We start from the raw sequence: 27,999 nt of genomic DNA, 5'->3' as shown, positions 1-27,999 counted from the left end.
GGCCTGCTCAGTGTGCACATGCTGGAAACTCTGCTGGCCTCTGTAGCCTTGCAGTCATTATGGCACAGGGAACTACATCTCCAGGTACTGGTAGACCTCCTCAGCCTTGGAGACAAAGCCCAGGCGGACCAGAACACGTAACAGTAGGGCAGTGAGTCGCATTATTAGGGTCTCCAGCCTGGGGGTGGGGGGCAGGCCAAAGGATCATAAGTAGGTGGGGGGAGCAGATCCTGGCCAGTCAACCCTCCAGCCCTCATGTTCACTCACCTCAGGGCTACCTCAAACTTGAATGCTTCCCAGATGACCTTGATGTGTCGCAGGAGGCTGCTGTTATAAATGCCATGGTATGCTGCACCCACCAGGCGGCTCCAACCCCAGACAGCACTGCATCAGATACACACATCAGCCTGCTAACCTGCTGTAGCACCTCCAGGCTTCCCCTTGGATCACCAACCTCTTGGCCATCAGGAAGTAGCGGTCAACAGGGGTGCCCAGTGTTGAGTTGATTGCTCGCACTGTGTTGATGTTTCGCAGCACTAGTAGCATGGGCCGTGGCAGTGCCTTGAGCACTTCCATGATGCTTTCAAAGTGCTCACGGGCCATGTCCTGCATGTAGGCCGCCTCCTCCCGGCTTATCAGGTGGGAACCCCACAGCTGGCCCAGGCGGACAGGTCGCTGCATGAGCATCTCAGAGAACCGCATGTAGTCTGTGGAGAAGGCAGGAAGGAGAATTCCCGGGTTGGTGCACAGGGGCAGGGTTCTGTTTGTTCCACCCTGGCAAACACCTACCCTTACCTTGTACCCCAAGTGCAGCTGCATGTGTCTTCATTGCAGCATCGTCCCTCAGGATGATGGCCCGCCATAGCTGGCACAGGGAGGATCGGTCCCTGCAGGAAGGCCCAGCTGTGAGCTCCAAGCTCTAAACTGCAGGAAGAGGGGCCCAAATGAGGCCCACTCCCCTCGTGCTTGGCCCCATCTTACTTCTCATCCAGGAACTGGTAGAGCCCATGGTCCAGGAGCACCAGCTCTGCCTTTCCATCTGGACCTTTCCGCACCAGAACTAGGAACACAGCATGTCAGCTCAAGCCACCCCTCTGGGACCCCACCCTGGGGGCTTTCCTACCATTGCCAGGGTGGGGGTCAGAGTGAATGAAGCCAGTGTAGAATATCTGTTCAGCAAAAGCTTGGATCAGCTTCTTTGCTACCTAGGCAGAACGTGGAAGATGCATGTCAGCCACCGTTATCCAGCATCCCTCGTCCTGCCCCAGCACAAGGTACTCACGTCCTGCACTGCCAGCCCCTGACTCTTGATGGCCTCCATGTCATTCACCTTATAGCCATCACAGAAGTCAGCTGTCAGCACCCGCTGGGAGAGAGTAAGAGGCTGAGTAAGCTCAGCAGGGCCTGTGTGGCCCCACCCTCAGGGAAGACTACCCAGCCCACCTTGCTGGTCCTCTCCCAGTACACCCGAGGGACAACAATATAGTGGAAGTGCTTTAGCTCCCGAGCGCAGCGCTCAGCATTTCGTCCCTCATTCTCAAAGTCCAGCTCCTGAGCCAGGGTCCCCTTCAGGTCCTAGAAGTTACAGATGGACAGACAGGTGTCAGTCAGATCCAGCATTAGCATCTACCACTAGCTGCCACTCCCCCCACCTGCTATGGCTGATGCTACCTGCAAGACCCAGCTGAAGCTGAAGCTGGGGTGCATGAGTCCAATGAGCTGCAGCAGGAGTTCCAGTGTGTGCACATCCCCATCAAAGCGATCTCGGAGGTCAATGTACTGCACCTACAGTAGGCCAGGGGACACTGAAACCCGGGGTCACCAATGACCCAGGATCTATCTAGTGTGCAGCAGCATAGATACCTTTACAGCCACAGCAGTGCCATCATGTAGCTTGGCACGGTGCACTTGAGCCAGGCTTGCGGCAGCTACCGGCTGATAGTCAAACTCCTGGAAGAGTTCACTAGGCAGTGCCTGGAAGTCTTCAAGGAACAGCTCGTCCACCTGGCAAGAATGTGGATTTGGAGTCATTGCCGGGCCCAGTGAGCAACCCCCTCTCTCTCCTCCCCCTCAGTGGGGCTCACCTCCCTGAAGCCCCGAATAAGAGCCTTGTCCTCCAGCACACGCAGCGTCTGGATGTACTCAGGGGGCAGCAGGTGGTTGAAGGAGCACAGCCCTTGGCCCAGTTTCACATAGAGGCCCCCATTGCGGATAGCTCCTGCCACCAGGGCGTCAGCCGCACGCTGGTGACATGCAGACATCGCCTGCACATATCCCGGGCTGTTCTGACCACAGGCATAGGGAAGAGGCTGGGGACAGGGCCACACACTGGTCCACCCAGAACCCACACCTTCAGTGTCCCTGCTCCCTGCCATGTGCTCAGGATATGACGACAAACCTCGTCCACTCCTCGCAGGACAACATTTGTGCACCACCAGTAGTCCAGGGAGATGAAAAAACCAATCTTCAGAGACCTGTAGGCAGAGTGCCTTAAGCCCCAGGCAGGTAGGGGAATGTGTCTGTTCTTGTAGGTCCCTCTGCCCTAAACCCAAAGTCTAACCTCACCCATCAGCCCCAGTGCCCAAGGTGAGACTGGGCTGAAGGTCAGCATCTGGTAACGTGGGATCTGTGAGCTCAGGGGATACTACCCTACTACCCATGCTAATGTCCTGTAGGTGCCCACACAGACTACTGAATGCCAGTGGGGTGAGGGATGAGGACTGTGGGCAGAGGGAGCAGTGGTGGGCATGGCAGATGATGGTTCCATGGGAGTCACTTGCAAAAGGGAGGAAGAAAAAGGTCTGGTGAGATGGTTCAACTGGTAAAGGCATTTGCCACCAAGCCTGTTGACCAGAATTCAGTCCTTAGAACCCACATGGTGAATCAACTCCCAAAACTTGTCTTCTGCCCTCCACATGTATACCATGGTGCATTTTCACATATATACAATAAATAGATAAATGTAAAAAAAAATAAGAAAAACCCAGAGAAGCCAATTACCCCCCTCTCTGTAGACTAGGAGGATCCCACTTCCTTCCCAAGCTATAAGCTAGGGTGGACAGCCTGGGTCTGGAGGAGGACTCAGGGTTGGGTGTGTGTCTTACTATTCAAGGTGTGTGTGAGGGGACACAAAGCCTAGTCCCTTTTGATGACCTCAATAGGGTCCCACTTACGGCTGCTCCAGCACAGGAAAGCCAATAACTAAAACAATGTGGCAGGTCTGACCTGATATAAAGGGCTCCCTTCTTTCTGGGATTCCTCTTTCAAGAAGTCAGCCCATTGTGGCTGGAGAGATGGCTCAGCGGTTAAGAGCACTGACTGCTCTTCCAGGGGTCCTGAGCTCAATTCCCAACAACCACATGGTGGCTCACAACCATCTATAATGTGATCTGATGCCCCCTTCTGGCTAGCAGGTGTACATGCAGACAGAGCACTGTAACATAATAATAAATAAATAAATCTTGGCCTGGAGGGCTGGCGCAAGCCTTTAATCCCAGCACTTGGGAGGCAGAGGCAGGCGGATTGCTGTGAGTTCGAGGCCAGTCTGGTCTACAAAGCAAGTCCAGGACAGCCAAGGCTAACAGAGAGAGACCCTGTCTCAAATAAAATAATAATAAAATAAAAATATATATGTTGCCTGCCTTCTGTAAATGTCCTAAGAATTTGCCAGAGAGTTTAAAAGAACTAAACTAATTCCTTAAGCAGAAGAAATTTCAAGACAGCACAATGTTGAGTCTGTGGCATGTATATTACAGATAAAGCTTATGTAGGTCTAGTAGGAATTGGGGGCAGAAATAAATACACTCATACAGCACAGCTCACACAGCACAGTTCACACAGCGCAGCTCACACAGCCCAGCTCTCACAGCACAGTTCACACAGCACAGCTCACAACACTCACACAGCACAGCTCACACAGCGCAGCTCACACAGCCCAGCTCTCACAGCACAGTTCACACAGCAGTTCACACAGCACAGTTCACACAGCCCCAGCTCACACAGCCCCAGCTCACACAGCACAGCTCACACAGCACAGCTCACACAGCACAGCCCACACAGCACAGTTCACACAGCGCAGCTCACACAGCACAGCTCACACAGCACAGCTCACACAGCCCAGCTCACACAGCACAGTTCACACAGCGCAGCTCACACAGCACAGCTCACACAGCGCAGCTCACACAGCGCAGTTCACACAGCCCAGCTTACACAGCACAGCTCACAGCCCCAGCTCACACAGCACAGCTCACACAGCGCAGTTCACACAGCGCAGTTCACACAGCACAGCTCACACAGCACAGCTCACAGCCCCAGCTCACACAGCACAGCTCACACAGCACAGTTCACAGCACAGTTCACACGCGCAGCTCACACAGCAAGCTCACAGCCCCAGCTCCACAGCACAGCTCACAAGCCAGCACAGCTCACACAGCAGTCACACAGCAAAGCTCACACAGCACAGCTCCAGCCCTCACACAGCACAGTTCACACAGCCCAGCTCACACAGCACAGCTCACACAGCACAGCTCACACAGCACAGCTCACACAGCGCAGTTCACACAGCACAGCTCACACAGCACAGCTCACAGCCCCAGCTCACACAGCACAGTTCACACAGCGCAGCTCACACAGCACAGCTCACACAGCGCAGTTCACACAGCACAGCTTACACAGCCGAGCTCACACAGCACAGCTTACACAGCCGAGCTCACACAGCGCAGCTCACACAGCGCAGTTCACACAGCCCAGCTCACACAGCACAGTTCACACAGCCCAGCTCACACAGTGCAGCTCACACAGCACAGCTCACACAGCGCAGTTCACACAGCACAGCTCACACAGCACAGCTCACAGCCCCAGCTCACACAGCACAGCTCACACAGCACAGCTCACACAGCACAGCTCACACAGCGCAGCTCACACAGCACAGCTCACACAGCGCAGTTCACACAGCGCAGCTCACACAGCCCCAGCTCTCATCTCCATTGCAAGGCACCAGTTCCTAAGAGAAAGCCTGACTCTAAAGCTGAACAGGGAACAACCAGTATGAGCCTAGAGCATAATGTCCCCCACAATACTGCCAGGAAGGGTCAAATGCCCAGAAAAGGGCAGTAAAGGTCATGGAAAGGCTATCGGTGAAATCTGGGTGTAGACATGTGATAAAGCAGAGATGAAAAAGCTTGGAGTGGACAACAAGAAGCATGAAGGGTCTCTAGTGAGCCAATCTGGAACAGTTTTGGAAACAAAACAATCCAGGTAACAGACTGAATAAAATAGGCATCTCTTATTCTAGGCTGGTGTGAATAAACTAATACATTTTTAAATGGTAGAAGGGAAACTTTTTTTTCCCGAGACAAGGTTTCTCTGTGTGTCCTTGGTTGTCCTGGACTGCACTATAGACCAGGCTGGCCTTGAATTCACATCAGTCTGCCTGTCTCTGCCTCCAAGTGCTGGAGTTAAAGGCATGTGCCACCATCCCAGGCTAGAGGACCCCTTTAAAGGTTTATTTACTTAATATGAATGCTCTGTCTGCATGTACTCCTGAAAGTTAGTGGAGGGCATCAGACCCCATTACAGATGGTTGTAAGTCGCCACGTGGGTGCTGGGAATTGAACTCCGGACCTCTGGAAGAGCAGCCAGTGTTCTTTTTTTTTGTTTTTTGTTTTTGTTTTTTTTATTTTTTCAGCCAGTGTTTTTAACCATTGAGCCATTTCTCCAGCTTCAAAAGGAAGAGGACAAACAGTTAATGTCGAAAAGAATGACTGAATTTAAAAAATCATGATTGCCAGGTGTGGTGGTGCACACCTTTAGTCTCAGCACTCAGGAGGCAGAGACAGATGGGATCTCTGTGAGTTCAAGGCCAGCCTGGTCTACACAGAGAAACCCTGTCTCAAAAAACCCAGAAAGAAAAAAAAAAAAACACCATCAATAATTTGCCCATAAAGTGTCGGCGGACGGCCAGTGTGAGTAGGATGCTGAGCCAGTCAGGCATCATCACAAAGTTCTCTGTTAAATACTGAGGTGGCAGAAAAGTGCTACAGTTAGCCAAGCATGGTGGCACGCGCCTTTAATCCAGCACTGGAGGTAGAGGCATCTCTGTGGGTTCGAGACCACCCTGGCCTACAGAGGGAGTTCTAGAACACCCAGGGCTTCATGTAGAAACCCTGTCTAGGGGGAAAAACAAAACAAAACAACAACAAGTTACTGAATTTAAAGGGACAAACTGAGGCCATGTGCACCAGGCTGGACAAAGAGTCTAAAATACCACTTCTGTATTGTTCCAGGCAGAGGAGCAGTGCCTACAGTGCCTAGCTAGACTGACTGCAGAGCACACTGGGAAAACCCATTCCAAGAACAACCAGACAGTAACCATTCCAATCCTAGTGCTGCCTTTGCCTCTCGGCCTCTGACAAAGCTTTATTTACCCAGCAGACAGCTGATCAAGGGGCCCCTGCCTTTGGTCCAGGGACCATATGGAAGGCAGCAGCAAGCGGACCTCTGTCCTTGTTTATAGAAAGTATGTGATCGGGCATAAGCCTGGAGTAATGGAGTTTAGTCCCAGATATTTAAAAGTGTTTTTGTTAGTCTTTCAGCTTTTCTGATATCTCATTTGTTTGTTTTGAGATGAGGTTTTACTATACAGCCCTGGTTGGTCTGAAGCTCACTATGTAGACCAGGCTGGTATCAAGCAAGAAATCCGACTGCTCTGCCTCATAAATGCTAGATTAAAGGTGTGAGCCACCATACTGAGCCATTTTTAGATATTTGAAATAACTTCAAAACAGAAAAAGAAGTAGGGCCTGTTGGTACCTCAGATCCCCAGTCCTCAGGAAGTAGGAGGACGAGCTCTATAAGCAATTTAGCAAAACCCTGTCTTAAAAGTAAACAAAACAAAATTGGGCATAGTTGTGCAGCGGGAGAGCAGACGCAGGGGAATCTCTGTAAAATTGAGGCCAGCCTAGTCCACCTAACAAGTTCTGCCTGCCAGGGCTACACAGTATAACCTTGCCTCAAGACCAAAAAGGGGTAAGAGAACAGGGCTCTGCAACAGAGCCCAAGGCAGTCTGAAGGCCAGGTACCTCCAGCTACCCCTCTGTTCCTCTGCCTTCTGGCCCCCTGTCCAGGGCTGTGAGAACCCAGGGCCTACGGAACACAGGAGCTATTGCTCAGCCTGTTAATAGGATGCCTCAGAGCTCCAGGCAAAGCCAACCAGAAGGACAGGTGTGAAGGGCCTCAAAGTTGGGAATACATATCCAACCACAGGCATGCCTGTGGAATAACGGGACTCAATCTCAGTGCTGTTAGTTACGAAATGCCTAAGGACCCAGAGACCTAAGCCTTCCCCGAGAAGGCAGCCCCGGCTCAGGGAGGCAGTAGTGCTCAGAGATACATGGAGCAAGATGACACCCTGCACCACAGGACCCTGACCTCTACCAGTTCAAAGACACATTCAGGTTAAGGCTTCTCTCACTAACAAAAACCAATGAAGCTGGGCGGGCAGCTGTAGGATTTCCCACCCTGGGAGAAGGAGGAACTGTGCTAGGAGTGAGGGGGGCAGTTCCCAAGCTCTGTGTCTGGATCAGCAGGTCTCCTTGGATGCGCAGAATAGGGTAGTGTCTCTGTGTCCAAGGCTGGAGACCTTGCCCTCAAGGCCATGGCTGATCTGGTAATGTCTGCTGAAGTTCTAACTAGTACAGGTTTCAGAGACCCCTCATCACGGCCATCCCCTGCCCTGTCTATATCCTGCCTGCTAACTGCAAACTCCCAGAAGAACCCAACACCTCTTGGAGGAAAGGGATGTTGGGAAGTCATTCCCACCCATCCTATCCCAGGGCTGGCATAGCCCTCCTACCTGCCAAAGCGCCCGATGCCGTCTATTGCAAGCCACAGCTTCCTCTTCTCCTGGGGCTCTGCCATGAAATAGCGGGCTCCGAGGAGCAAGGGCACCCCCACTATAGTAGCAGAGACAGCTCTCCTCCACAGCAGCCTGGTTCTTGGGGTCCTGAGGAGACACAGACAGGGACTGGAAGTGCTGCTCCTTCACAAGGAAGCCTTTGCAGAGCCGACTCTAAGTCCTGTCTATGGGACCATGTGGCCACCAGAGGTCACCCGCCACGTTCAAGGCCCTTTTCCTAGACCCCACAACAGCACAGATGCTCCATGCTGAAGAAGCAGGCCTCCTGCGGCTGCCTAGCCCTGGCCCTGTCCATGATATGAAAGGTTCATCAGGCAGGTTGGTACAGATCTGCAGTCTACAGACTGTACCACCATCTATGTCCACATTATAATGGTGCAAAGAGATCCTAAGTGATGAAAAATGAGACATGGTAGTACTAAAGTCAGCACAAACCAAACCGAGCAAGAACTCAAAACAAGGACTAGAACAGTGCCCTACATTGCCCAAGACAGCAAACATCACATAGGCTCAATACAACAACAGGAGCATCACCAGGTTCACATGCAGCCTCCTGTCTATGCTATGGTACTCTGAAAGAAAGGGCCTTCCAGCCTGGTGGTGGCGAACACCTGTGATCCCAGCATCAGGAGGCAGAGGCAGGTGGTTCTCTGTGAGTTTGAAGCCAGCCTGGTCTACAGAGCAAGTTCAGGACAGCCAGGGCTACACAGAGAAACCTTGTCTCAAAAAACCAAAAGGGGAAAGAAGGAAGGGAGGGAGGGATGGAGGGAGGGAGGAAGGAAGGAGGGAAGGAACGAAGGAAGGAAGGAAGGGCCTTCTTCCCTGCTCAGAGTCATACAGTCTCCACGCCTCTTCTGGCTGCTCTCACACCTTGCCTGACACCCCACTGAGGCAGTCCCACTCTCCATCTCTAAATGAGCCCGCCTACTTGATGGAGTGGGCAGCCCTATGTGCAGTCCTCTCAATTTGCCAGTGTCTGCTTGTCATAAAGTTCTTGTTGGGAGCACCTGTCTCTATAGAGTATGACCAATCGTAGAGCTTATGGACTCAAGTTCGAAGACACCACAGGAAGATACAAATGCATCCTGTTTGGGGGGTACAGGAGAAAAGATGCAGTGTGGGCCTCTCCGCTTTTCTAACTATACAATACACATCATCCCCCTGCCTGGGAAGGGTGATGCCTTTGGCTGTGGGTGGTCTCATTACCTTGTTAGTGGGCTCTTGAAGTTTCTCCTGAAGAATATGGCAGGGCATGGCCAGGGCTTCTGCCTGCTCTGCAGCAGGGTAGAGTGGAAGTGGCACAGTCGCATCTGTGAAGGAGGAAGACAGCAAGGCTTGGCAGAGGCAAGGACATGGGACACTGTTCATGCCTCTGTCGTTGCCTGGCACCTACGCAAGCCTGGAGCAGAGCTACACCAAACGGTGCCCTCAAACTCACTCAGTAAGGGCTGTCCAGGCTTCCAGGGCTCAAGGCAGAAAGCTGGCCAGGCACCAGCCTCAGCAATGAAGACACAGGCTGCCTACTGGATGAGAAAGCTGAAGGCAGGAGAGGAAAGACATTCCTGAAAATGCTTCATCTCTGAGGGAAGAGACTACATCCTGACCTGGCTTGTCTGTTTTAAGGGCCAACATCACTTCTGCGTGGGCACCCTTAAACTGTTACTATTTCTTGGTGCTGACACCATGGAAGTGGGGCGGCATAAGGTTTGTGTAAGACTGAACCCATAGGTAACCTGTCCTGAAGTAGAGAGGGATGTGGAGGAATCTTAATTCGGAACATGGCTGCTCTGGCAGGAGAGCACATCCAAAGACCTTCTAGGTCTGTGTGATCTGGCTGGAATACAAACAAGCCATTAGCCCAAAAGAGACAGAGGCAAGCCGGGCGTGGTGGCGCACGCCTTTAATCCCAGCACTCGGGAGGCAGAGGCAGGCGGATCGCTGTGAGTTCGAGGCCAGCCTGGTCTACAAAGTGAGTCCAGGATGGCCAAGGCTACACACAGAGAAACCCTGTCTCGAAAAACCAAAAAAAAAAAAAAAAAAAAAAAAAAAAGAGACAGAGGCAAACAGATCTGCGTTCAAGGCCAGCCTGGCACAAAGCAAATATCAGGTAAAGAAAAGCTTAGGTTCAGGTGTGGTGGCACATGCCTTTAATCCCAGCACTCAGGAGGCAGAGGCAGAGGCAGGTGGATCATTGTGAGTTCAAGGCCAGCCTAGTCTACAAAGAGAGTCCAGGACAGCCAAGGCTACACAGAGAAACCCTGTCTCAAAACAAAACAAAACAAAAAAAGAAAGAAAAGAAAGTGATGTGTAATTGAGTGGCAGAAAAAGTGGTGAACCAGAGAAAGCTACTTAAGCCACAATGCAGAGAGAGAGAGACAGACAGACAGACAGGCAGGCAGACACACAGACAGACAGACAGACAGGTTTTACTGGGAGAATTTCACAGAGAGGTTGAGTGAGAGAACAAGCTAGACACGAGCTTATTAAGAAGACAGAATGAGGCCAGGCATGGTGGCACACGCCTTTAATCCCAGCACTCAGGAGGCAGAGGCAGGCAAATCTCCATGAGTTTGAGGCCAGCCTGGTCTACAAAGGGAGTCCAGGACAGCTAAGGCTACATAGAAAAACCCTGTCTCGAAGAGCCAAAACAACAAAAAAGGTAAAAGAAAATAAAATCTTTACTATGTATAATTAATATATGCTAATAAAACACCATTCTCGGCCTCATTGCTTGAGGTAGGATCACATTATGTAGCCTTGGATGGTCTGGAACTCAAGACCAGGCTGGCCTCAAACTCAGAAAGACCAACCTGCCTCTGCTTTCCAAATGCTGGGATTAAAGGGGTGCATGAGGTTAGAGAGATGACCTAGTGGCTTAGATCTACTTCCTGCTCTTCCTAACAGCCAGAGTTTAGTTCGTAGCACCTGGTGGGCAGCTCACAACTGCTATCCCTCCAGCTCCAGGGTATCCCAAGCCTCTGGACTCCTTGAACACTAGCATACATTGCATAATACCACAGGCAAACACATAAACATCTACACAAAATTTTAAAAAATAATAGTAAATCTTAAAAAAAATGGTGTGTACCACCACACCTGCCAATAAAACATGAAGGAAAAACAAAACAAACAAACAAGCAATCCAGGCATGGTTGTGTAAGCCTTCAATCCCAGCACTTGAAAAGCAGAGTCAGTTAGATGTCTGTGAGTTTGAAGCCACCATGGTCTACTGTTAAAGAGCCCTGCTGTGTGAGGTTTCAGGATTCGATAGCCTTTCTGAGCTCAGCACTAGATGGAGAACTACCTGTCACCAGCAGGGGTCCCTACTCCCTGCCTGACCTCACCTGGACAGACTTTATGCACTTGGTAGTGCTCGGCTTTAACCCCAGCACTCGGGAAGCAGAAGCTGGAGAGATGGCTCAGATGTGAAAGGCGAGACTCCTAACCAAAAATAATAGGTAGATTCAGACAGTAGGCATCAACAATTAAGTCTCTGTACCATTCGGCTATCTTTATTGTTAGGTGCTTCTCAGTGATGCAGGGGTGAGGATGTGGGTGCTAACTGGGGTAATTCGATCACTGATCAAATGTTGTGTTACACACACTCTGTACCCAATGAATATATACACTCATGTATCCAAACAAAACAGAACTAACTGTCTGTAACCCCAAAACTCCATGGGCCAAGGAAAGAGAATCATTAGAAGTTCAAGGGCCAGGCAGAGGCAGGCAGATCGCTGCGAGTTCAAGGCCAGCCTGGTCTCCAAAACCAGTCCAGGACAGCCAAGGCTACACAGAGAAACCCTGTCTCAAAATAAGAAAAAAAAGCAAGTTCAAGGGCCAGTCAGGGCTACCTGGTGAGCAAGTTTGAGGCCAGGCTGGTGTACAGAGAAAAACCCCTATCTCAAAATAAAAGTAAAAAGAGGCCAAGCATGCACAGGGTCTGTACAAACTCCAGTAGCACAAGGGGAAACAAGTTACCAAAGATTTTTTCTATAATATCAAAATCCCAGGTAAGAGGTAACATTCTACAAATGAAGCAGTTATTTTATGGCAGGGGCCCCAGTCTGAGATGATGCTGTGTCTGGGCTATCTGGCATCAGTTAGAGACACTTAATATAACCCAAGTTGGGGAGATTGTGCTTTTTCAGTGTTTTTGGTTTTGCTTGTTTTTGAGACAGAGTATCGCTGTAACCTAGGCGGTCATGGAAGAAGAGGGTTTTAAGGACCAAGAAGATAAAGGCTAAACAAATGCAGGCCTCAGCTTGTTGCAAATCCCTGTGTGAATCTGGAAGGGATGATGGATGTAGCACTGACCTATCAAATCAACTTCATTTTCCTGAGTACGCCTCAGATTCTTGCTTTGAAAAGTACAAATTGAAAAAAAAAATTTTACAAAAGAAAAAGTACAAATTGAGCTGGGCACGGTGGCGCATACTTGTAATCCCAGCACTCAAGAGAGACAGAGGCAAGCAGATAACTGTGAGTTTGAGGACAAGACAGCCAAGGCTACACAGAGAAACCCTGTCTTGAAGAAAACAAAACAAAAACAAAAAAACAACAACTAGAGAAAAGTGCAAAGTACTGCACCATTAAAGAGTGAACTAAGCTCACAAAATGACTTGCAAGCCCTCGGAGCGGTGCCCAACATACTGAACACTATGAACGTGTCCAGCAACAGAGCACCAAGGTTGCAGCGGGATCAAGGATGCCCCACATAGCTCGCCAAGGCTCTGTCCCTGTGCCAGTTCTCTGCTGGCTCACAATGCCCTCGGCTCTCTGCATCTGATACAGAGGACTCTTCAACCCAACTTTCCAGATTGAATTGCTTACTGTGTAACTAGCTTCCTGATGCTTTTCTTTTCTTTCTCTCTCTTTCCCTCTCTTCTTTCTTTTCTTTTCTTTTCTTTTCTTTTTTTTTTTTTTTCAAGCCAGAGTTTTTCTGTGTAGCCCCAGTTGTCCTGGAACTCTGTAAACCAGGCTGGCCTCGAACTCAGAGAGATCAGCCTGCTTCTGCCTCCTGAGTGCTGGAGATAAAGATGTGTGTGCCACCGCGACCGGCTCCCAGGTTCCCACTGGTTCACTGTGCTCAGAAGAGAAGAAAGACCATTTTCCAACACATGCAGACAGGTTACACTCTGAGAATGCAGAAAGACTTCCACTAACTGGAACAAAGGGACAGGAAAGGGGCCGCTGAGTCAGGTGTGTCATGGCTGAGGACACAGAGGCATGGGATGACTAAGGCAGCTAAGGCAGATGGGCAGGCGTGATTCCGTGAGACTTGCGTTTAGAAGAGGATGCACACACCTCTAACTAGCCTACAGACCTATTCTTTTAGGAGGTGCCTGTAATGTCCTCTGCCCCCTCCACCGCCCCCCCCCCACTCCCCCAGGATTCCTCAGCAAAGGATCCTAGGTAAGCGATGCTGGTCTGGCTCTAGGCATGCCAATCAACTAGATAAAGCCTTGTGCTAAAAACTCCAAAGTCACTACCCTCTACCAGGGTGACTCAAATGCCTGGGTCCTTCTTGGCTAGGATACCCAGCACCCATTAAGCTATCTTCTGAAATCCCCATCAAATGAGAAAGAATATTTTTGTTGTTGTTGTTGGTTTGTTTGTTTTCCTTGTTTTTCAAGACAGGGTTTTTCTGTGTAGCCTTGGCTGTCCTGGACTTGCTTTGTAGACCAGGTTGGCCTCAAACTCACAGCTGATCCGCCTGCCTCTGCCTCCCGAGTGCTGGGATTAAAGGCCTGCGCCACCACACCCAGCATGAGAAAGAATCTTAGGCCTCAAAGAGCGCAGGTGGCCAAGCCTGTAGCCAGACCTGCCAAAGCCCAAACAAATCCGAAACAAGAGCCACCCAATGTTGGGGTCTATGGTCTGCGGCTCCTTGCTCAAGCAGAAACCCTGACCCACATGCAGTCAATCCCATGACTGTAGGGGAAAACTGAAGGCAAGAGATAAGGCAGAGGAGGAATGTCCTCGGAGGCAAAACAAGGCCACAGGGTCAGGGAAGTGCAGACAGGAAGGACGAAGATAAGGGGGTTAAAGAGACTGTTTGCTCACGCTCTGCCTGCCCTGAGAGCAAGTTAAGTGCTATATAAAAAGCAGGGGGTGGGGGAATAAGAACTTCATTCTTGAAGTGAACCCACAGTCGTGTGTCTCTGTCTAGCATTACCCTCCTCTCCAGGTCCCTGTAAGGCCACAGCTTTGCTGGCCACAGCAGCCCAGAACATGACCACCGCACCACTGGCAAACAAAGAAGGGGTCAGCTTATTTTCTCCCACTAGAAGAATACTCCCCTGGGCTGCTCGAGCAGGTCCACACTCACCAACCTGCAGTGATGCTGACCAACTGCCACACAGCCCCTTCACGTCTTTCCATTTAGGTAGAGTCCCATAGACTCTCTGCACCTGGTTCTTGTTTTTGTGTTGTTTTTTTGTTTTGTTTTGTTTTGGGGGAGGGTTAGCACTATGTGGCTTGGAACTCACTATGTAGACTAGGCTGTCCTTGAACTCATAGAAATCCTCCAGCCTCTGCCTCCCAAGTGCTGTGCCATCTACAGAGAATGAACACATGCAGGAAACAAACAAACAGAACAGAACACCCCATTCAACCAGAGTTCTTCTCCGACTGCATGAAGCAGCAAAGTCACGCTCTAGGAAAACCCTACAGCCACACACAGTGGGCTAGAGGAAAATGACGGGTGCCCACATAAGCCAGCCTGCAGCACGAATGACTGCCAAAACTCAGGCTAGGGCCCTTAAAAAGGGTGACCAAGCTGGGAGTGGTGGCGCACTCCATTAATCCCAGCACTCGGGAGGCAGAGGCAGGTGGATTGCTGTGAATGCGAGGCCAGCCTGGTCTACACAGGGAGTCCAGGACAGCCAAGGCTAAACAGAGAAACCCTGTCTCGAAAAACAAACAACAACAATAAAAACAAAAAAAGGGGTGAGCCCGGTGGTGGTGGCACATGTCTTTAATCCCAGCACTCGGGAGGCAGAGGCAGGCGGATCGCTGTGAGTTCAAGGCCAGCCTGGCCTACAAAATGAGTCCAGGATAGTCAAGGCTACACAGAGAAACCCTGTCTCAAAAAAACAAACAAACAAAAAAAAAGGGGGTGACCAAACTATGGAAGTTTAACTGGGTAGATAGCCTAGTGCACCTCACAGGAAGGTAAACAGAGGCACAGAACATTTCCCAAAGTTAAGAGCTGATCAAACTGGGGAATTTTGTTTTATTTATTTATTTTATTTTTATTTTTATTTTTATTTGGTTTTTCGAGACAGGGTTTCTCTGTGTAGCCTTGGCCATCCTGGACTCACTTTGTAGACCAGGCTGGCCTCGAACTCACAGCGATCCACCTGCCTCTGCCTCCCGAGTGCTGGGATTAAAGGTGTGTGCCACCACGCCCAGCTTTTTATTATGTTGTTTGTTTTTCGAGACAAGGTTTCTCTGTGTAGCCTTGGTTGTCCTGGACTCACTTTGTAGACCAGGCTGGCCTGGAACTCACAGAGATCCACCTGCCTCTGCCTCCTGAGTGCTGAGATTAAAGGTCTGAACCACCACGCCCGCCTAAGACTGGGGATTTGAGTTAGAAGCAGTGGGTGCTGTCACCAGGAATAGCATCCTACTAGGACCCAACTTCACTGGGCTGCGGCTGCTAAACCGAGGTTAAAACTCGCCTTTCCAGCCCGGCAGTGGTGGTGCAAGCAGAAGCCGGCCAGCCGATCTCTGAGTTCAAGGCCAGCCTGATCTACAGGATCCAGGACAGCCAAAGCTGTTGCACAGAGAAACCCTGTCTCGAAAAACAAAAGCAAACTCCCCAGGGTTGTCTGGGGGATTAAGTGACATGGCTATGTGTTAAAGGCGAGAGCACGTTTCGAATGACAGGACTCATTCAAAAACAAAAAACAAAAATACCTACATACCCACCCACAGCAGAGCAGCGCACAGCAAGCCAAAAGGTAACCCAACTCTTTACCTATCAGAATCTAACCCTACAAGACCAAGCGTACTAGAAAAACGACCTCGTAGAAGCTTGAAAAATAGCACAACTGCAGAGGGGCTACACGTCAAGGACAGGGAATAAGCGAGGACACCTCCAGGGCCAGTACAGGGAGCCAAGGGAGTGAGGGCAAGCCCAACCCAGCGGGTATCACGGCACTGTCTCCCTCCCAGAAGGGTGCAGAGCGGCTTTCCGTGTAGACACGAGGCGTGCGCTGCGGACAGAGGCAGGAAGAGGGGGAGAGGAGCCGGGGTGAGGTTTAAGCGATGCTGAATCTTCCCAAAGGGTCTGGAGAGCAAAGCGAGGTCGAGGATCTCAGAGTTCTCCAGAGCTCTGGGGTCGATGGACCTAACCCGGGCCTGGGTTAGATCCAGGATCTCGGGATAAGGAAGTCAGATCTCAAGGCTAGGATGCGGGGCGCATAGAGTCAGGGCCCAGGTCCAGGGCGTGCGGGGGCGGGGTCCTCACCGGCCGCCACATGTCCCCGGCAGCGGTCTCTTCCTCGCTTCGCGGTAGATGTCTCTGGTGCCTGGCTGACCCCGCCGCAGAGGACGCAACGCGCATGCGCACTGGGTAAAGCTGGTTAGAGTAGAGGGACCACACCCCCAAGACGTGACGGCCTCTGCTACGGCGTAGCGGCCCCTTGAGGTCGCCCGAGGTATAGACTCGTGGGAGAGTTGAGTTTCATGCTCACATGGAGGCGCTTTCCGTTTATTTTTTGTTTTTGTGGCGGGTTTTATTTGTTTTCATTGAGACAGCGTTGCTCTCTCCATCCCAGGATGGCCTCGAACTCCTGGCAGTCTTTCTGCTTCAGCGTCTCAAGTGCTGGTATTACAGATGTGAGCCACCGTGACCGCTTGACAAGCTAGAAGCACAGAGATGGCTTTTTGTTTGTTTTAAGTTCATAGTTCTGGATTTCGCTCAGTGATAAAGCGATTGCCTAACAAGTCCAAGACTGTGGGTTTGGTCCTCAGCTTTTCTCCGTTTTCTGAGTTTCTTTGCGTGGCCTTGGCTGTCCTGGAACTCACTCTATAGACCAGGCTGGCCTCGAACTCACAGAGATCCACTTGCCTCTGCCTTCTGCTTTTGTTTTTGTTTCCCAAGACAGGGTTTCTCTGTGTAGCCGAGGCTATCCTGGACTCGCTTTGTACACCAGGCTGGCTTCGAACTCACAGAGATCTACCTGCCTCTGCCTTCCAGAGTGCTGGGATAACAGGTGTGTGCCACTGTGCCCGGCTTACACTTGGTCATTTTCACTTTCACTACAGCTCTCAGACTGCAGTAATAGCTGACAGCACCTGCTGAGCCAGCCACATAGAGAGCCAGAGATGCCTTAGCATTCTTGCCAACTATGCCAGTTGTTGTGTCCCCTGCGTCCAGGACCTTGTGTCCCCTTATGCAAACACTCTTCTGGAGGTGCCCTGTGCCACCTGGATCCTCAGAACTTCCATGCAGTTCTTGCTTTCCACCGCCCAGATTGACCTTTGTGTTCTTGAAGGCCACCTGAGCCTTTCCCTTTTTCTCTCACACCTGTTTGAGCTGGGAAGCTGCCTTCCGGTTGACCATGGAAGCGGACTCTGAGATTGTGTCATGCCTTCAATCCCAGATCGGGTTTGGAGTGCAGGAGTGAGAGTGTCAAATATCAGGGGGTTCAAAGGTTTGTGAGCTAGAGCTTGCAGGGCAGAGGTATCCATTTCCCTTCACTCTTTTTGGAGCTGTTCCTTGCCAGGCCTAGGAAGCAGCTAAGGTGTGCAGGAGCAGCAGCCAAGGCTACATAGAGAAACCCTGTCTCAACAACAACAACAACAACAACAACACTAACAAATAATAATAAAAACAAAAACATGTCCAGGAGCACGTGGAGTTCAATGTCAGGGACAAAAAGGATTCAGGGTGCACAAACCCCAAAACTAAAAGGAAGAAGTGGGTGCTCTGTGACCCAGTTCCTCATAGAGCAGATGGGACAGGTAGGTGGCAAGTGGGGGAAGGCCATGGGATCCAGATAGACAGCAGGGAGCAGATCAAAGTCCTCGGGCCTGTGAGGTCACACCTGAACCAAGGAGACCTAGCTGGGAGCTACCTGTTGGAAAGTCACGGGGCCCCATGTAGCCCAGGAAACTCCAAGACACCTATTTAATCCAAACCATTGCAAACATTACAGAGTACAGTCTCAGCCAGCAGCAGCCTGTCCGTGAGTAATCTGCTGCAGTTGGAACACTTTGTGTAGTTTTGGTATCATATGTCAGGATGTACATAAAGCAACTCAGCCATACAGGGGCTCAGAGACTGGGAGATCGCAAAACCTTACTGCGCAAATGATGGGCCTAGCCATGAAATTAGAAGCCGGGCTTGGAGCTTGGGTGATATGGAAATAGAAAGTGACCCCGTGGTAGACATGGGGTAGAGTGGACAAGAGGGTGTTTGCAGATAAAATTGGTACTGTGGAGAGAGACGAGTGGGAGGCCAGGATTTCCTAAGCTCCCGGTGACACAGCGTGGAGAAAAGGGTGGCACTAAGCTACCTGGTGATGAGAGGGCTTGGCTTTGGGGAAGAGGCGCACTCTGTTTGGAGGCACCCGTGCAGGTATGTCCAGCAGCCCTCTCAGGAAAGCGAAACACAGTTAGGCAGGGCTTAGCTCTGTGTTTTGACTAGGAGCCACCTCTAAGACACAGGATGGCAGAAGCCAGTAAACACAGGGACCTCCAACAGCCGAGCTGGTGTCCCTGCCAAGATGAGAGCAGAGATTGCTCGTATCCCAGGGTGTGGTCCTGCTCTGGCTCTGGCTCCAGAGCCTACCGTTTTTCTCTCTCTGTGTCTCTTTTTTTTTTTTTTTTAAACCACATAAAATATTTAATAGATCCAAAATAAGAAAAGATGGACAGAAAGTCTGTCCTGAGTTTCTGAAGTCCCCCACAGGACACTGGTCCCAAAGTTTTGGAGGGTTCACTGAAGAAACTTCGGTTTACTAATTGTTTTCATCCTTTTAGTGTTCAAAGTTCTAGAACAACTCCTTGCTGTTTGTAGTCAGCTTTCCATCTCCCCACAAGGTAACAGTCGGTGCAGATCCATGAAAACAGGATGGAAGCACCCAGAGGGAGGGCCTGTCCCTTCTGGGAGGGGAGCCTACCATCTCTTAAGCTTTCATCCCTGGGCACTCCCTTCCCACACAGGGAGCCTGTGACCACTTTCCCACAGTATAGCATCTTCCTTCGCAGATCTGCTTGGCCAACACCCAATGTTTTGCCCCTAGGTTTTGATCGGCAGACAGGAGGCTGAGCCTCAGTGCTCTGCTTCTCCGGACCTCAAAGGCTACCACGACCAAGCCCCTGATGTGAGCGCCTGTAAAGGACTCTCCTCTGAGATAATGGCACTGCCTTCCGTTTTGCTGGGCCTGCTCGTAGAGGTAGGCATGTAGTGTCCCACTGAGCCTCCCAACCATCTGTGTGCCACTGTTCTATAATTGCATGTGGCCTTGGGGTGCTGGGGGAGGGGCTAGAGGACAGAGAAACAGAAGGACTAGGAGATGGGGAGGGGCCTCCATCTAGTCAGCTGTAGGAAAGGCATCATCTCCATTGGATAAGGCTTTCCAGGGCAGACTTTTGGGTGGGAGTACCCACATTCCACTAAGTGACCCTCTCACCCATGCTCTGTAAGGAAGTTCAGTGAACCCCCTGATTCCTCCAGAGCAAACCTCAGAGGACTCCTACCTGGGTTTGTCATTGTGATCTTAGGAGGTGTATGGGGGGGGGGGGGCTGTTGTCTTTCCTATCTGCCTCTCTCAGAACACTCCTCCTCATCTTTAGGGGAAACATCAGTGCCATCCTCTCCTGGTCTGTCCTCCTGTCACAGAAGCCTCTTCCGGGCTTGGCCCTGTCCTCTCTCTGTGTAGGACCAGGTCACTTTCTCCTGCACCCGTGATGGTCTCACCCACTGGCTCTCCCCACAGCTAAACCCACACACTTCTTCTCTTCCTTGGCATGCTGAGTACTTGGGCTGGTCCTGTGGCAAGCCTTACTAGTTCTTTTTATTATTATTATTATTGTATTTATTGCATATGAGTGCTTTATCTGCAGAAGAGGGCATCAGATAACATTATAGATGGTTGTGAGCCACCATGTGGTTACTGGGAATTGAACTCAGGACCTCTGGAAGAGCAGGCGGTGCCCTTAACCACTGAGCCATTTCTCCAGCCCACCTTACAAGTTCTTGTTGGTAGAGTGTAAGCAAACAGATGCCCACTGTGGGGTTGTTTCTCATCTTTCCCAGGTGACATTTCGGCCCCCAGGAGTGGTTAGAGGTTCCACGACCACCCAGGATCTCTTAGTGATCCCACAGCAGGAGACTCCAGCGGAGTATTGTCTGGTTATTGCCCTGTCTCCCTCCTTCTGGGCCCTCATGACAAGCCCTCCCATCTACCTGCCTTCTTCACTCCCCATGTCTTCCACTGAGAGGCAGCAAAGACACTTCTGACAAGGGACTGGAAGGACAGGAGAGTAGAAGCCGTTATCTCAGAGCTACACAAGGCAGCCCCATCCTTGTATAAACACGTGCACATGAAGATACATACATCTTAAAGTTAAGAGAGTGAGCCAGGAAGTGGTGGTGCATGCCTTTAGTCCCAGCACTTGGGAAGCAGAGGCAAGCGGATCGCTGTGAGTTCGAGGCCAGCCTGGTCTACAAAGTGAATCTAGGACAGCCAAGGGCTACACAGAGAAACCCTGTCTTGAGAAAACAAACAAAACAAAACAAAAAGTTAAGAGAGTGGACAATGGTCAGAGAGACCACTGTGCTGCCTGTATACTATTTCTCTCTCTTCTTTTTTAGATTGATTGATTGTGTGTGTGTGTGTGTGTGTGTGTGTGTGTGTATGTGTGTGTGTGTGTTTGTGTGTACAGATGCCAGAGGGGACTTGGTGCTGGGGTTACACATGTTTGTGGGTCACTGTACTGGGATTCATGGCCTCAACACCAAGAAGAATTTCAGAACCAGAGAATTTCAGAACTAGCTGCTATGATGAAGCAGAATTGGAGATTCTAGCATAGCTATTTAAGCATTAGGATAAGAAAGGAAGAGAGGGACTCAAGGAGGAAATGGAACAGATCCAAGAGGATGGAAGTGGGCTGATCTGAGGGGGAGGGGCGCTGCGAAAGGCAAGACAGACCCAAGTCTAGGCTACAGACACTAACGCAGCCAGGAGTGTGGGTGTCAGCTCTTTTTGATCATTAAAGGCTATTTTGATTTGCTCATGGTAAGATTTATAAGCAGTGTCTTTAAATTACTGTGTTTAATAGAGATCACTGAGAACTCGGGAATATTGACAGCTTGACATTTACTTAAAACTGTTTGGGTTTTGTGTCTGAGCTGTAGCTGAGTGTCAAACAAAAGTTATTGATTTTTATAAGTGATGATCTGTTCATAATATTAAAAAATTTTTTTCCTTTTTCTTACTTTTTTTTTGAGACAGGGTTTTGTCCTGTTATTCTAACTGTTCTGGAACTCACTATGTAGACTAGGCTGGCCTTTGAACTCACAGAGATCCACCTACTTCTGCCTCCTGACTGCTGGGGCTAAAGATGTGCTGGGGCTTTAGCTATGGCCAGCTAAAGACTTATTTATTTATTTATTTATTTTTAGTTTGTCCAGACAGGGTTTCTCCATGTAGCCCTGGCTGTCCTAGACTTGTTTTATAGACCAGGCTGGCCTCGAACTCACAGTGACTCGCCTGCCTCTGCCTCCCAAGTGCTGGGATTAAAGGCGTGCACCACCGTGCCCAGCTATTATTTATTTATTTATTTCAATGATTTTGTTTTTATTATATTTATATGCATTTGTGTTTTGTCTGCATATATGTCTATGTGAGGTGTCAGATCCTCTGGAACTGGAGTTATAGACAGTTGTAAGTAAAGGCTCTATCTTTTTTTTTTTAAAGATTTTTTTTTTTTATTTATTATGTATACAGTGTTCTTTCTGTAGGCTGGAAGAGGGCACAAGATCTCATTGTAAATGGTTGTGAGCCATCATGTGGTTGCCGGGAATTGAACTCAGGACCTTTGGAAGAGCAAGCAGTGCTCTTAACCTCTGAGCCATCTCTCCAGACCTAGGCCCTACTTTTAAACTATTCTATTTTAGTTTCTTAAACGTCTACCTCCCTTCCAACCCCTAACCCTAGGTAGGGGAGAAGAAGGTAGGAAGGGACAGAGGACATAGGTCTCTTTAGACTTAGTTCCAGCTGGTTAGGGTCATCGGGTTCTGGGGGGCAGTACCAACCTCAGTTGTCAGGATGTCCAGTAGTCCAGCAGAACCAGCAGCCTTCTTCTTCCTCTGATTGACTCCACAAAGTGTCCTCTCCTCTCTCTGGGCTATGATATTTATATCCTCTGCATGCCCTCAGAATTCCACTAACTGCAGCTGGCAAAGACCATGCCACTCTCCGAGACACACAAGGCAATTACCAGCTGCGGACAAACTAAAAGCAACTTTATATCGTACACTTGGGATTAAAACAAAAATATGGCTGGATGTGATGGTGCACGCCTTCAATCCCAGCACCTGGGAGGCAGAGGCAGGCAGGTCTCTGTGAGTTCAAGGCCAGCCTGGTCTACAAAGAGAGTCCAGGACAGCCAGGGCTACACAGAGAAACTTTGTCTCAAAAAACAAAAACAAACAACAACAAATATACATATATATATATATATATATATATATATTTACATAACATAACTGAGTTTTTTGTTTGTTTGTTTATTAACTTATTCTTGTAACATCTCAATGGTTATCCCATCCCTTGTATCCTCCCATTCTTCCCTCCCTCCCATTTTTCCCTTATTCCCCTCCCCTATGACTGCTCCTGAGGGGGATTTCTTCCCCCTGTATTTGCTCATAGGGTATCAAGTCTCTTCTTGGTAACTTGCTATCCTTCCTCTGAGTGCCACCAGGTCTCCCCCTCCAGGGGACATGGTCAAATATGAGGCACCAGAGTTCATGTGAAAGTCATACCCCACTCTCCACTCAACTGTGGAGAATGTTCTGACCATTGGCTAGATCTGGGTAGGGGTTTAAAGTTTACCGCCTGTATTGTCCTTGACTGGTGCCTTAGTTTGAGCGGGACCCCTGGGCCCAAATCTGCCTATCATAATGTTCTACTTGTAGGTTTCTAGGACCCTCTGGATCCTTCTACTTTGCTATTCTCCCATGCTTCTCTAATCTAGAGTCCCAATATGATGTCCTCCCCTCTGTCCCAGTTTCCTGGTAAGTGAAGGCTTTCACGGGACATGCCCCTTGGGCTAGTATGCAAATATAAGTGAGTATATACCATTTGAGTCTTTCTGCTTCTGGGTTAACTCACTCATTATGATCATTTCTAGCTCAATCATTTGTCCAATAACTGAGTTTTTAAAGAAACCAAAACTTCCACTACATGTAAGTGCTATGTGGGTGCTGGGAATTGAACTTAGATCCTCCAGCAGAACAGCCAGTGCTCTTAACCACTGAGCCATCTCTCCAGCTTCTTAAAGATTTATTTTTAATTATGTGTGTATGTGTATTTCTATGGATGTTCACATGAGGGTAAGTGCTGGCAGAGGCCAGGCAGTGGTCGCACGTGCCTTTAATCTCAACATTTGGGAGGCAGAAACAGGCATATCTCTGTGAGTTACAGGACGCCCAGGACTATTAAACAGAGAAACCCTGTCTTGTTTTGTTTTTTTTTTGTTTTTTTTTTTTTTTTTTGGTTTTTCGAGACAGGGTTTTCTCTGTGTAGCCTTGGCCATCCTGGACTCACTTTGTAGACCAGGCTGGCCTCGAACTCACAGCGATCCGCCTGCCTCTGCCTCCCGAGTGCTGGGATTAAAGGCGTGCGCCACCACGCCCGGCGAGGATGCTAATCTTGATTTTACTAAAATTACAGGTGAAGAAAACAACCTCTCAAGCCGGGCAGTGGTGGTGCATGCCTTTAATCCCAGCATTTGGGAGGCAGAAGCAGGCAGATCGCTGTGAGTTCGAGGCCAGTCTGGTCTACAAAGTGAGTCTAGGACAGTCAAGGCTACACAAAGAAACTCTGTTTCGAAAACAAAACAAAACAAAAAAAGAAAGAAAGAAAGAAAGAAAGAAAAAGAAAGAGAGAAAAAAAGAAAGAAAACAACCTCTCTCTCTCTCATAAATTTCCAGACAGGTTTTTCTGTGTAGTCCTGGCTGTCTCGGAACTTGCTCTGTAGACCTAGTTGTCCTTCAACTCAGAGATCCATCTACCTCTGCCTCCCAAGTGCTAGGATTAAAGGCGTGCACCACCACCGCCCACTGACAGACCCTGTGTCTTTAATCATATTTTTATCTAGCTTTCTGTTTACCCAGACCTCTCACCTTACTTAAGCCAACTGGGTCCAACCAATTAGATTACTGCTTTCCTAATTTTAACTCCATTTCCTATCACTGGGGATACACAAAGAGTTGAACTAATTCTTCTAGTCAAAATTAAAGTGCCTGTGTCCTTAATCTGCCACCTCTACTTTTCTAGGCTTAATTATTTGACATTAGAGACCATACTTCTATGACACCACATATAAAATGTTATTTCAAATACAGAGGACCACACAAAAGTCAGGCCGGCTCATGATGGCTCATAGACTTTTTATGTATGTAGGTATTGTGGCAGGGTTTCTCTATATACAGCCCTGGCTATTAAGGAACTCTTTATGTAGACCGTGATGGGCCTCCGACTCAGAGATGAATCTGCCTCTGCCTCCAGAGTGTTGGGCATAAGGGTGCGGATCACAGTGTCAAGCTGCTTGTTTTCATGTCTAAGTCAGCTTGAGGAAGCAAGAAACTTGATTTTATCAGCATCAATCACCCTTGAGTCTCCTTCACTTTCCTTGCCTCTAAGCTAATTTTTCGATTTTTTTTTCTGTTTTTTTTTTTTTTTTTTTTGTTTGTTTGTTTGTTTCTTATTTTTCCCCAAGACAGTATTTCTCTGTGTAGCCTTGCGGGCTGTCCTGGACTTGCTTCTTCTTCTTGTTTTCTTTTTTTTGTTTGTTTGTTTTTTGGTCCTGGACTCGTTTTACAGACCAGGCTGGCCTGGAACCCACAGAGAGCTGACTGCCTCTGCCTCTCCAAATACTGGGATTACAGGGGTGTGCCACCACGCTCAGCTACAGTTTTTCTATTTTTGTTGTTGTTGTTGTTTGAGCCAGGGTTTCTCTGTGTGGCCCTAGCTGTCCTGGACTCACGCTATAGACCAGGCTGGTCTCAAACTCACAGAGATCCACCTGCCTCTGCCTCCTGAATACTGGGATTAAAGGTGTGGCAATTTTTCTATTTTTTTTTTTATATTTTCTTTTTTTTTTTTTAAATTTATAAGGATGTTTTTAAATTGTTTATTATTTATACAGTATTCTGCCCCCATGCCAGAAGAGGGCACCAGATCTCATTACAGATGGTTGTGAGCCACCATGTGGTTGCTAGGAATTGAACTCAGGACCTTTGGAAGAACAGACAGTGCTCTTAACCTCTGAGCCATCTCTCCAGGCCCCAAATTTTTTTTTTTTTTTTTTTGGTTTTTCGAGACAGGGTTTCTCTGTGTAGCCTTGGCTGCCCTGGACTCACTATGTAGACCAGGCTGGCCTCGAACTCCCAGTGATCCGCCTGCCTCTGCCTCCCAAGTGCTAGGATTAAAGGTGTGAGCCACCACACCCGGCCCAATTTTTCTATTTTTTAAGGTTTATTTATTTTATGTGTTTGAGTGTTTTGTGTGCATGGATGCTGTGTGCCCTTCAATTGGGCCTGGTGTTCGAAGAGGCCAGAAGAGGGCGTCAGATCCCCTGGGACTGCACTCACACATGGTTGTGAGCCACCATGTGCATGCTGGGAAGTGAGCCTGGGTCCTCTGTGAGAACAGCAAGCACTCCTAACCCCTGAGGCATCTCTCCAGCACCTCCTCCCCCTCCCCCACCTCTTTAAATATAAGCAAAAAGGTCTGAAGCATTACGACATGAGCCTGCTGAAGGAGAGATAGACCTGTTTTTTAGGATCCTAAGTGCGGGATTGGAACGGTCTCGTGAGAGAACAGGTGAGGTTAATCCACTAGAAGAGCGACCACCTTGTGCAGGAGCTTGATTGTTGACAGCTGAAAAGATCCCATGAGCGGACTCTGGGAGGAGATATATAAAGGAGCCCAAAACTGGAGGCGGGTCCTTTGGAGACTTGGGATAGTTTTGGCTGTTCATCGCTGCACTTTCGAGACGTTCCTAGAGAGAACCGCTCCAAGGAAGGCTTCGGGGCTCCGGCTCCTGCTGAGGTTCTGGGTTCTGGTTACTCTAGGTTCCAGCAGAAGAAATCCTGCGGATTGTGCCAGGAGAATCGTTCCTCGGAACTGATATCCTTACGGTTTTGTTATTGTGTCTATTAATCCTCATTTCCTATTGTTTTGGCTAGTCGGGTTATAAGTGACGTATGCTCGGTCACTAAGTTGTTAAGAAAATTGAGCCTACAGCCTGCCACTTTAAGAGCACAGTTCACTCTAAGATATCACAGCCTGGGGAAATCAGGCCATGCCGCCTTCTGCAATTTGTCCCTTGAGAGGAAAAACTCTTTGAGTGCACAGAGCTCCGAGGGAAAGAAGCAAGCCCAGTCCCTAAAAAGCTACTAAAGCCAAACTCTCCCCTTTGTTGGATTTCTTTGAACCATCATAAACCACCCATGGTGCCTCTGTCTTCTACCCTTTTACTTTAAGCAGTTTCTCAGAATAGCGCCTACAACGCTGTTCACTTTTATATCCTGCCGGGCTGCCTCTGGCACAATGCATCTCTACCTCCTAGTGCTCTCCCACCTCACGGCCTGATCGCTGTCCGTCCCTGTGGTTGCAAGACTCTCCTAGTAGGATTTATTCTGCAAGGTAACTGGTGTCACCTTCCTTCCCCATGATCTAACGAAGCCACCTTCTCGCTGTTACGTCACGCTCTTGAGGGGTGAGTCAGAGAGCAAGACACTTCCAGGTGTAGGTACTGGCTCAAAGGGCAGTAAGAATGTTCTCAGTGGGGCTGGAGAGTTGGCTCAGAGGTTAAGGGCACTGACTGCTCCTCTGGAGGTCCTCAGTTCAATTCCCAGCAACCACATGGTGGCTCACAACCATCTGTAATGTGATCTGATGCCCTCTTCTGGCCTGCAGAGCACTGTATACATAATAATAAACAAATCTTAAAAAAAAAAAAAAAAAAAGAATGTTCTCAGTATTAGCAGTACAGACCCTTCGGATGGTTTCCATGTTACGTCTCAAAAGGCCATGCTCAACCAGCCGCATGCACAGCAGCAGGACGTCATGGTGTATCCGACCCAGGTCTTAAGCCGGGTGGTGGTGGTGCACGTCTTTAATCCCAGCACTCGGGAGGCAGAGGCAGGTGGATCTCTGTAAGTTTGAGTCTAGCCTGGTCTACAGAGTTAGTCCAGGACAGCCAAGGCTACACAGAGAAACCTTGTCACGAAAAACCAAACAAAACGACCCAGGTCTTACAGTGGGACAGTGCTGACAGTGGGAAATGATTAAGGGACAAGGCAGGGTTGGGGGATGAGGGGAAGGGAAGGGGAGGGGAGGGTTCCTAGCAGAATGAATATAGATTGATTGAGGAAAAGAGAGAAAGAACCTCTGAGAGTGGGAGAGATCCCAAGGGAGTAGAAACACCCACACTTCAGTAGTCTATATTGGCGAAGGGAATCTGCACACACATATCGTTAAGTTGCTCAACACGGGCAATGTGCTGCCGCTGGGGCAGCTGCTCTGTTCTTTGTTTGACCCTTGGCCCAGGTAATGGTGCAGGGCGAAGGCAGGGTTCGGCAACCTTGTGGATGTGCACGCCCAGCTGCGCAGAGGCAGACCATAGTGAGGAACAAGGGGAAAGTAGGAGAGACGCCCTAACAGGATGAGTCCTAGAGGCGAGGTTGAACACTTTGACCAGGGGGACAAGACTAACCTTTCAGAATGATTAACTAACTGCCTTGGTTTCCAGCCCCGCTGACCAGAGATGAGGTGTTGCCAGTTGCCTTCTCGGTGATAAAGAGCACGGTGAAGAATCACTTCCTGGTAGTGCTC

The 27,999-nt window shown here is 49.4% G+C and overlaps 1 protein-coding gene across 3 annotated transcripts; it reads right to left on the bottom strand.

Annotated features, from left to right (window-relative positions):
- Positions 1 to 30: 30 nt before the first annotated feature.
- Adck5 (aarF domain containing kinase 5) lies at positions 31 to 27,999 on the bottom strand. 3 transcript variants are annotated; one of them, XM_051159820.1, is made up of 15 exons: positions 27,927 to 27,999; positions 9,122 to 9,225; positions 7,853 to 8,002; positions 2,399 to 2,474; positions 2,085 to 2,285; positions 1,864 to 2,004; positions 1,672 to 1,785; positions 1,444 to 1,575; positions 1,283 to 1,366; positions 1,124 to 1,205; positions 982 to 1,060; positions 796 to 887; positions 455 to 707; positions 268 to 384; positions 31 to 178 (listed from the first exon to the last, which is right to left on the bottom strand). In XM_051159820.1, exons 2-15 carry the CDS (start codon positions 9,223 to 9,225, stop codon positions 73 to 75), a joined length of 1,731 nt encoding a protein of 576 aa, XP_051015777.1. In that variant the 5' UTR covers positions 27,927 to 27,999; the 3' UTR covers positions 31 to 72. The 3 variants fall into 3 exon arrangements, with proteins under 3 accessions (XP_051015777.1, XP_051015775.1, XP_051015778.1); XM_051159818.1 differs by lacking the exon at positions 27,927 to 27,999 and adding an exon at positions 16,392 to 16,508; XM_051159821.1 differs by lacking the exon at positions 27,927 to 27,999 and adding an exon at positions 9,354 to 9,485.

This window comes from Acomys russatus, chromosome 17 (genome assembly GCF_903995435.1).
Source record: "Acomys russatus chromosome 17, mAcoRus1.1, whole genome shotgun sequence".
Lineage (NCBI taxonomy): Eukaryota > Metazoa > Chordata > Mammalia > Rodentia > Muridae > Acomys > Acomys russatus.
Note: the sequence above shows the minus strand (reverse complement) of the source record. Positions and strands in the feature narration are given on the sequence as shown.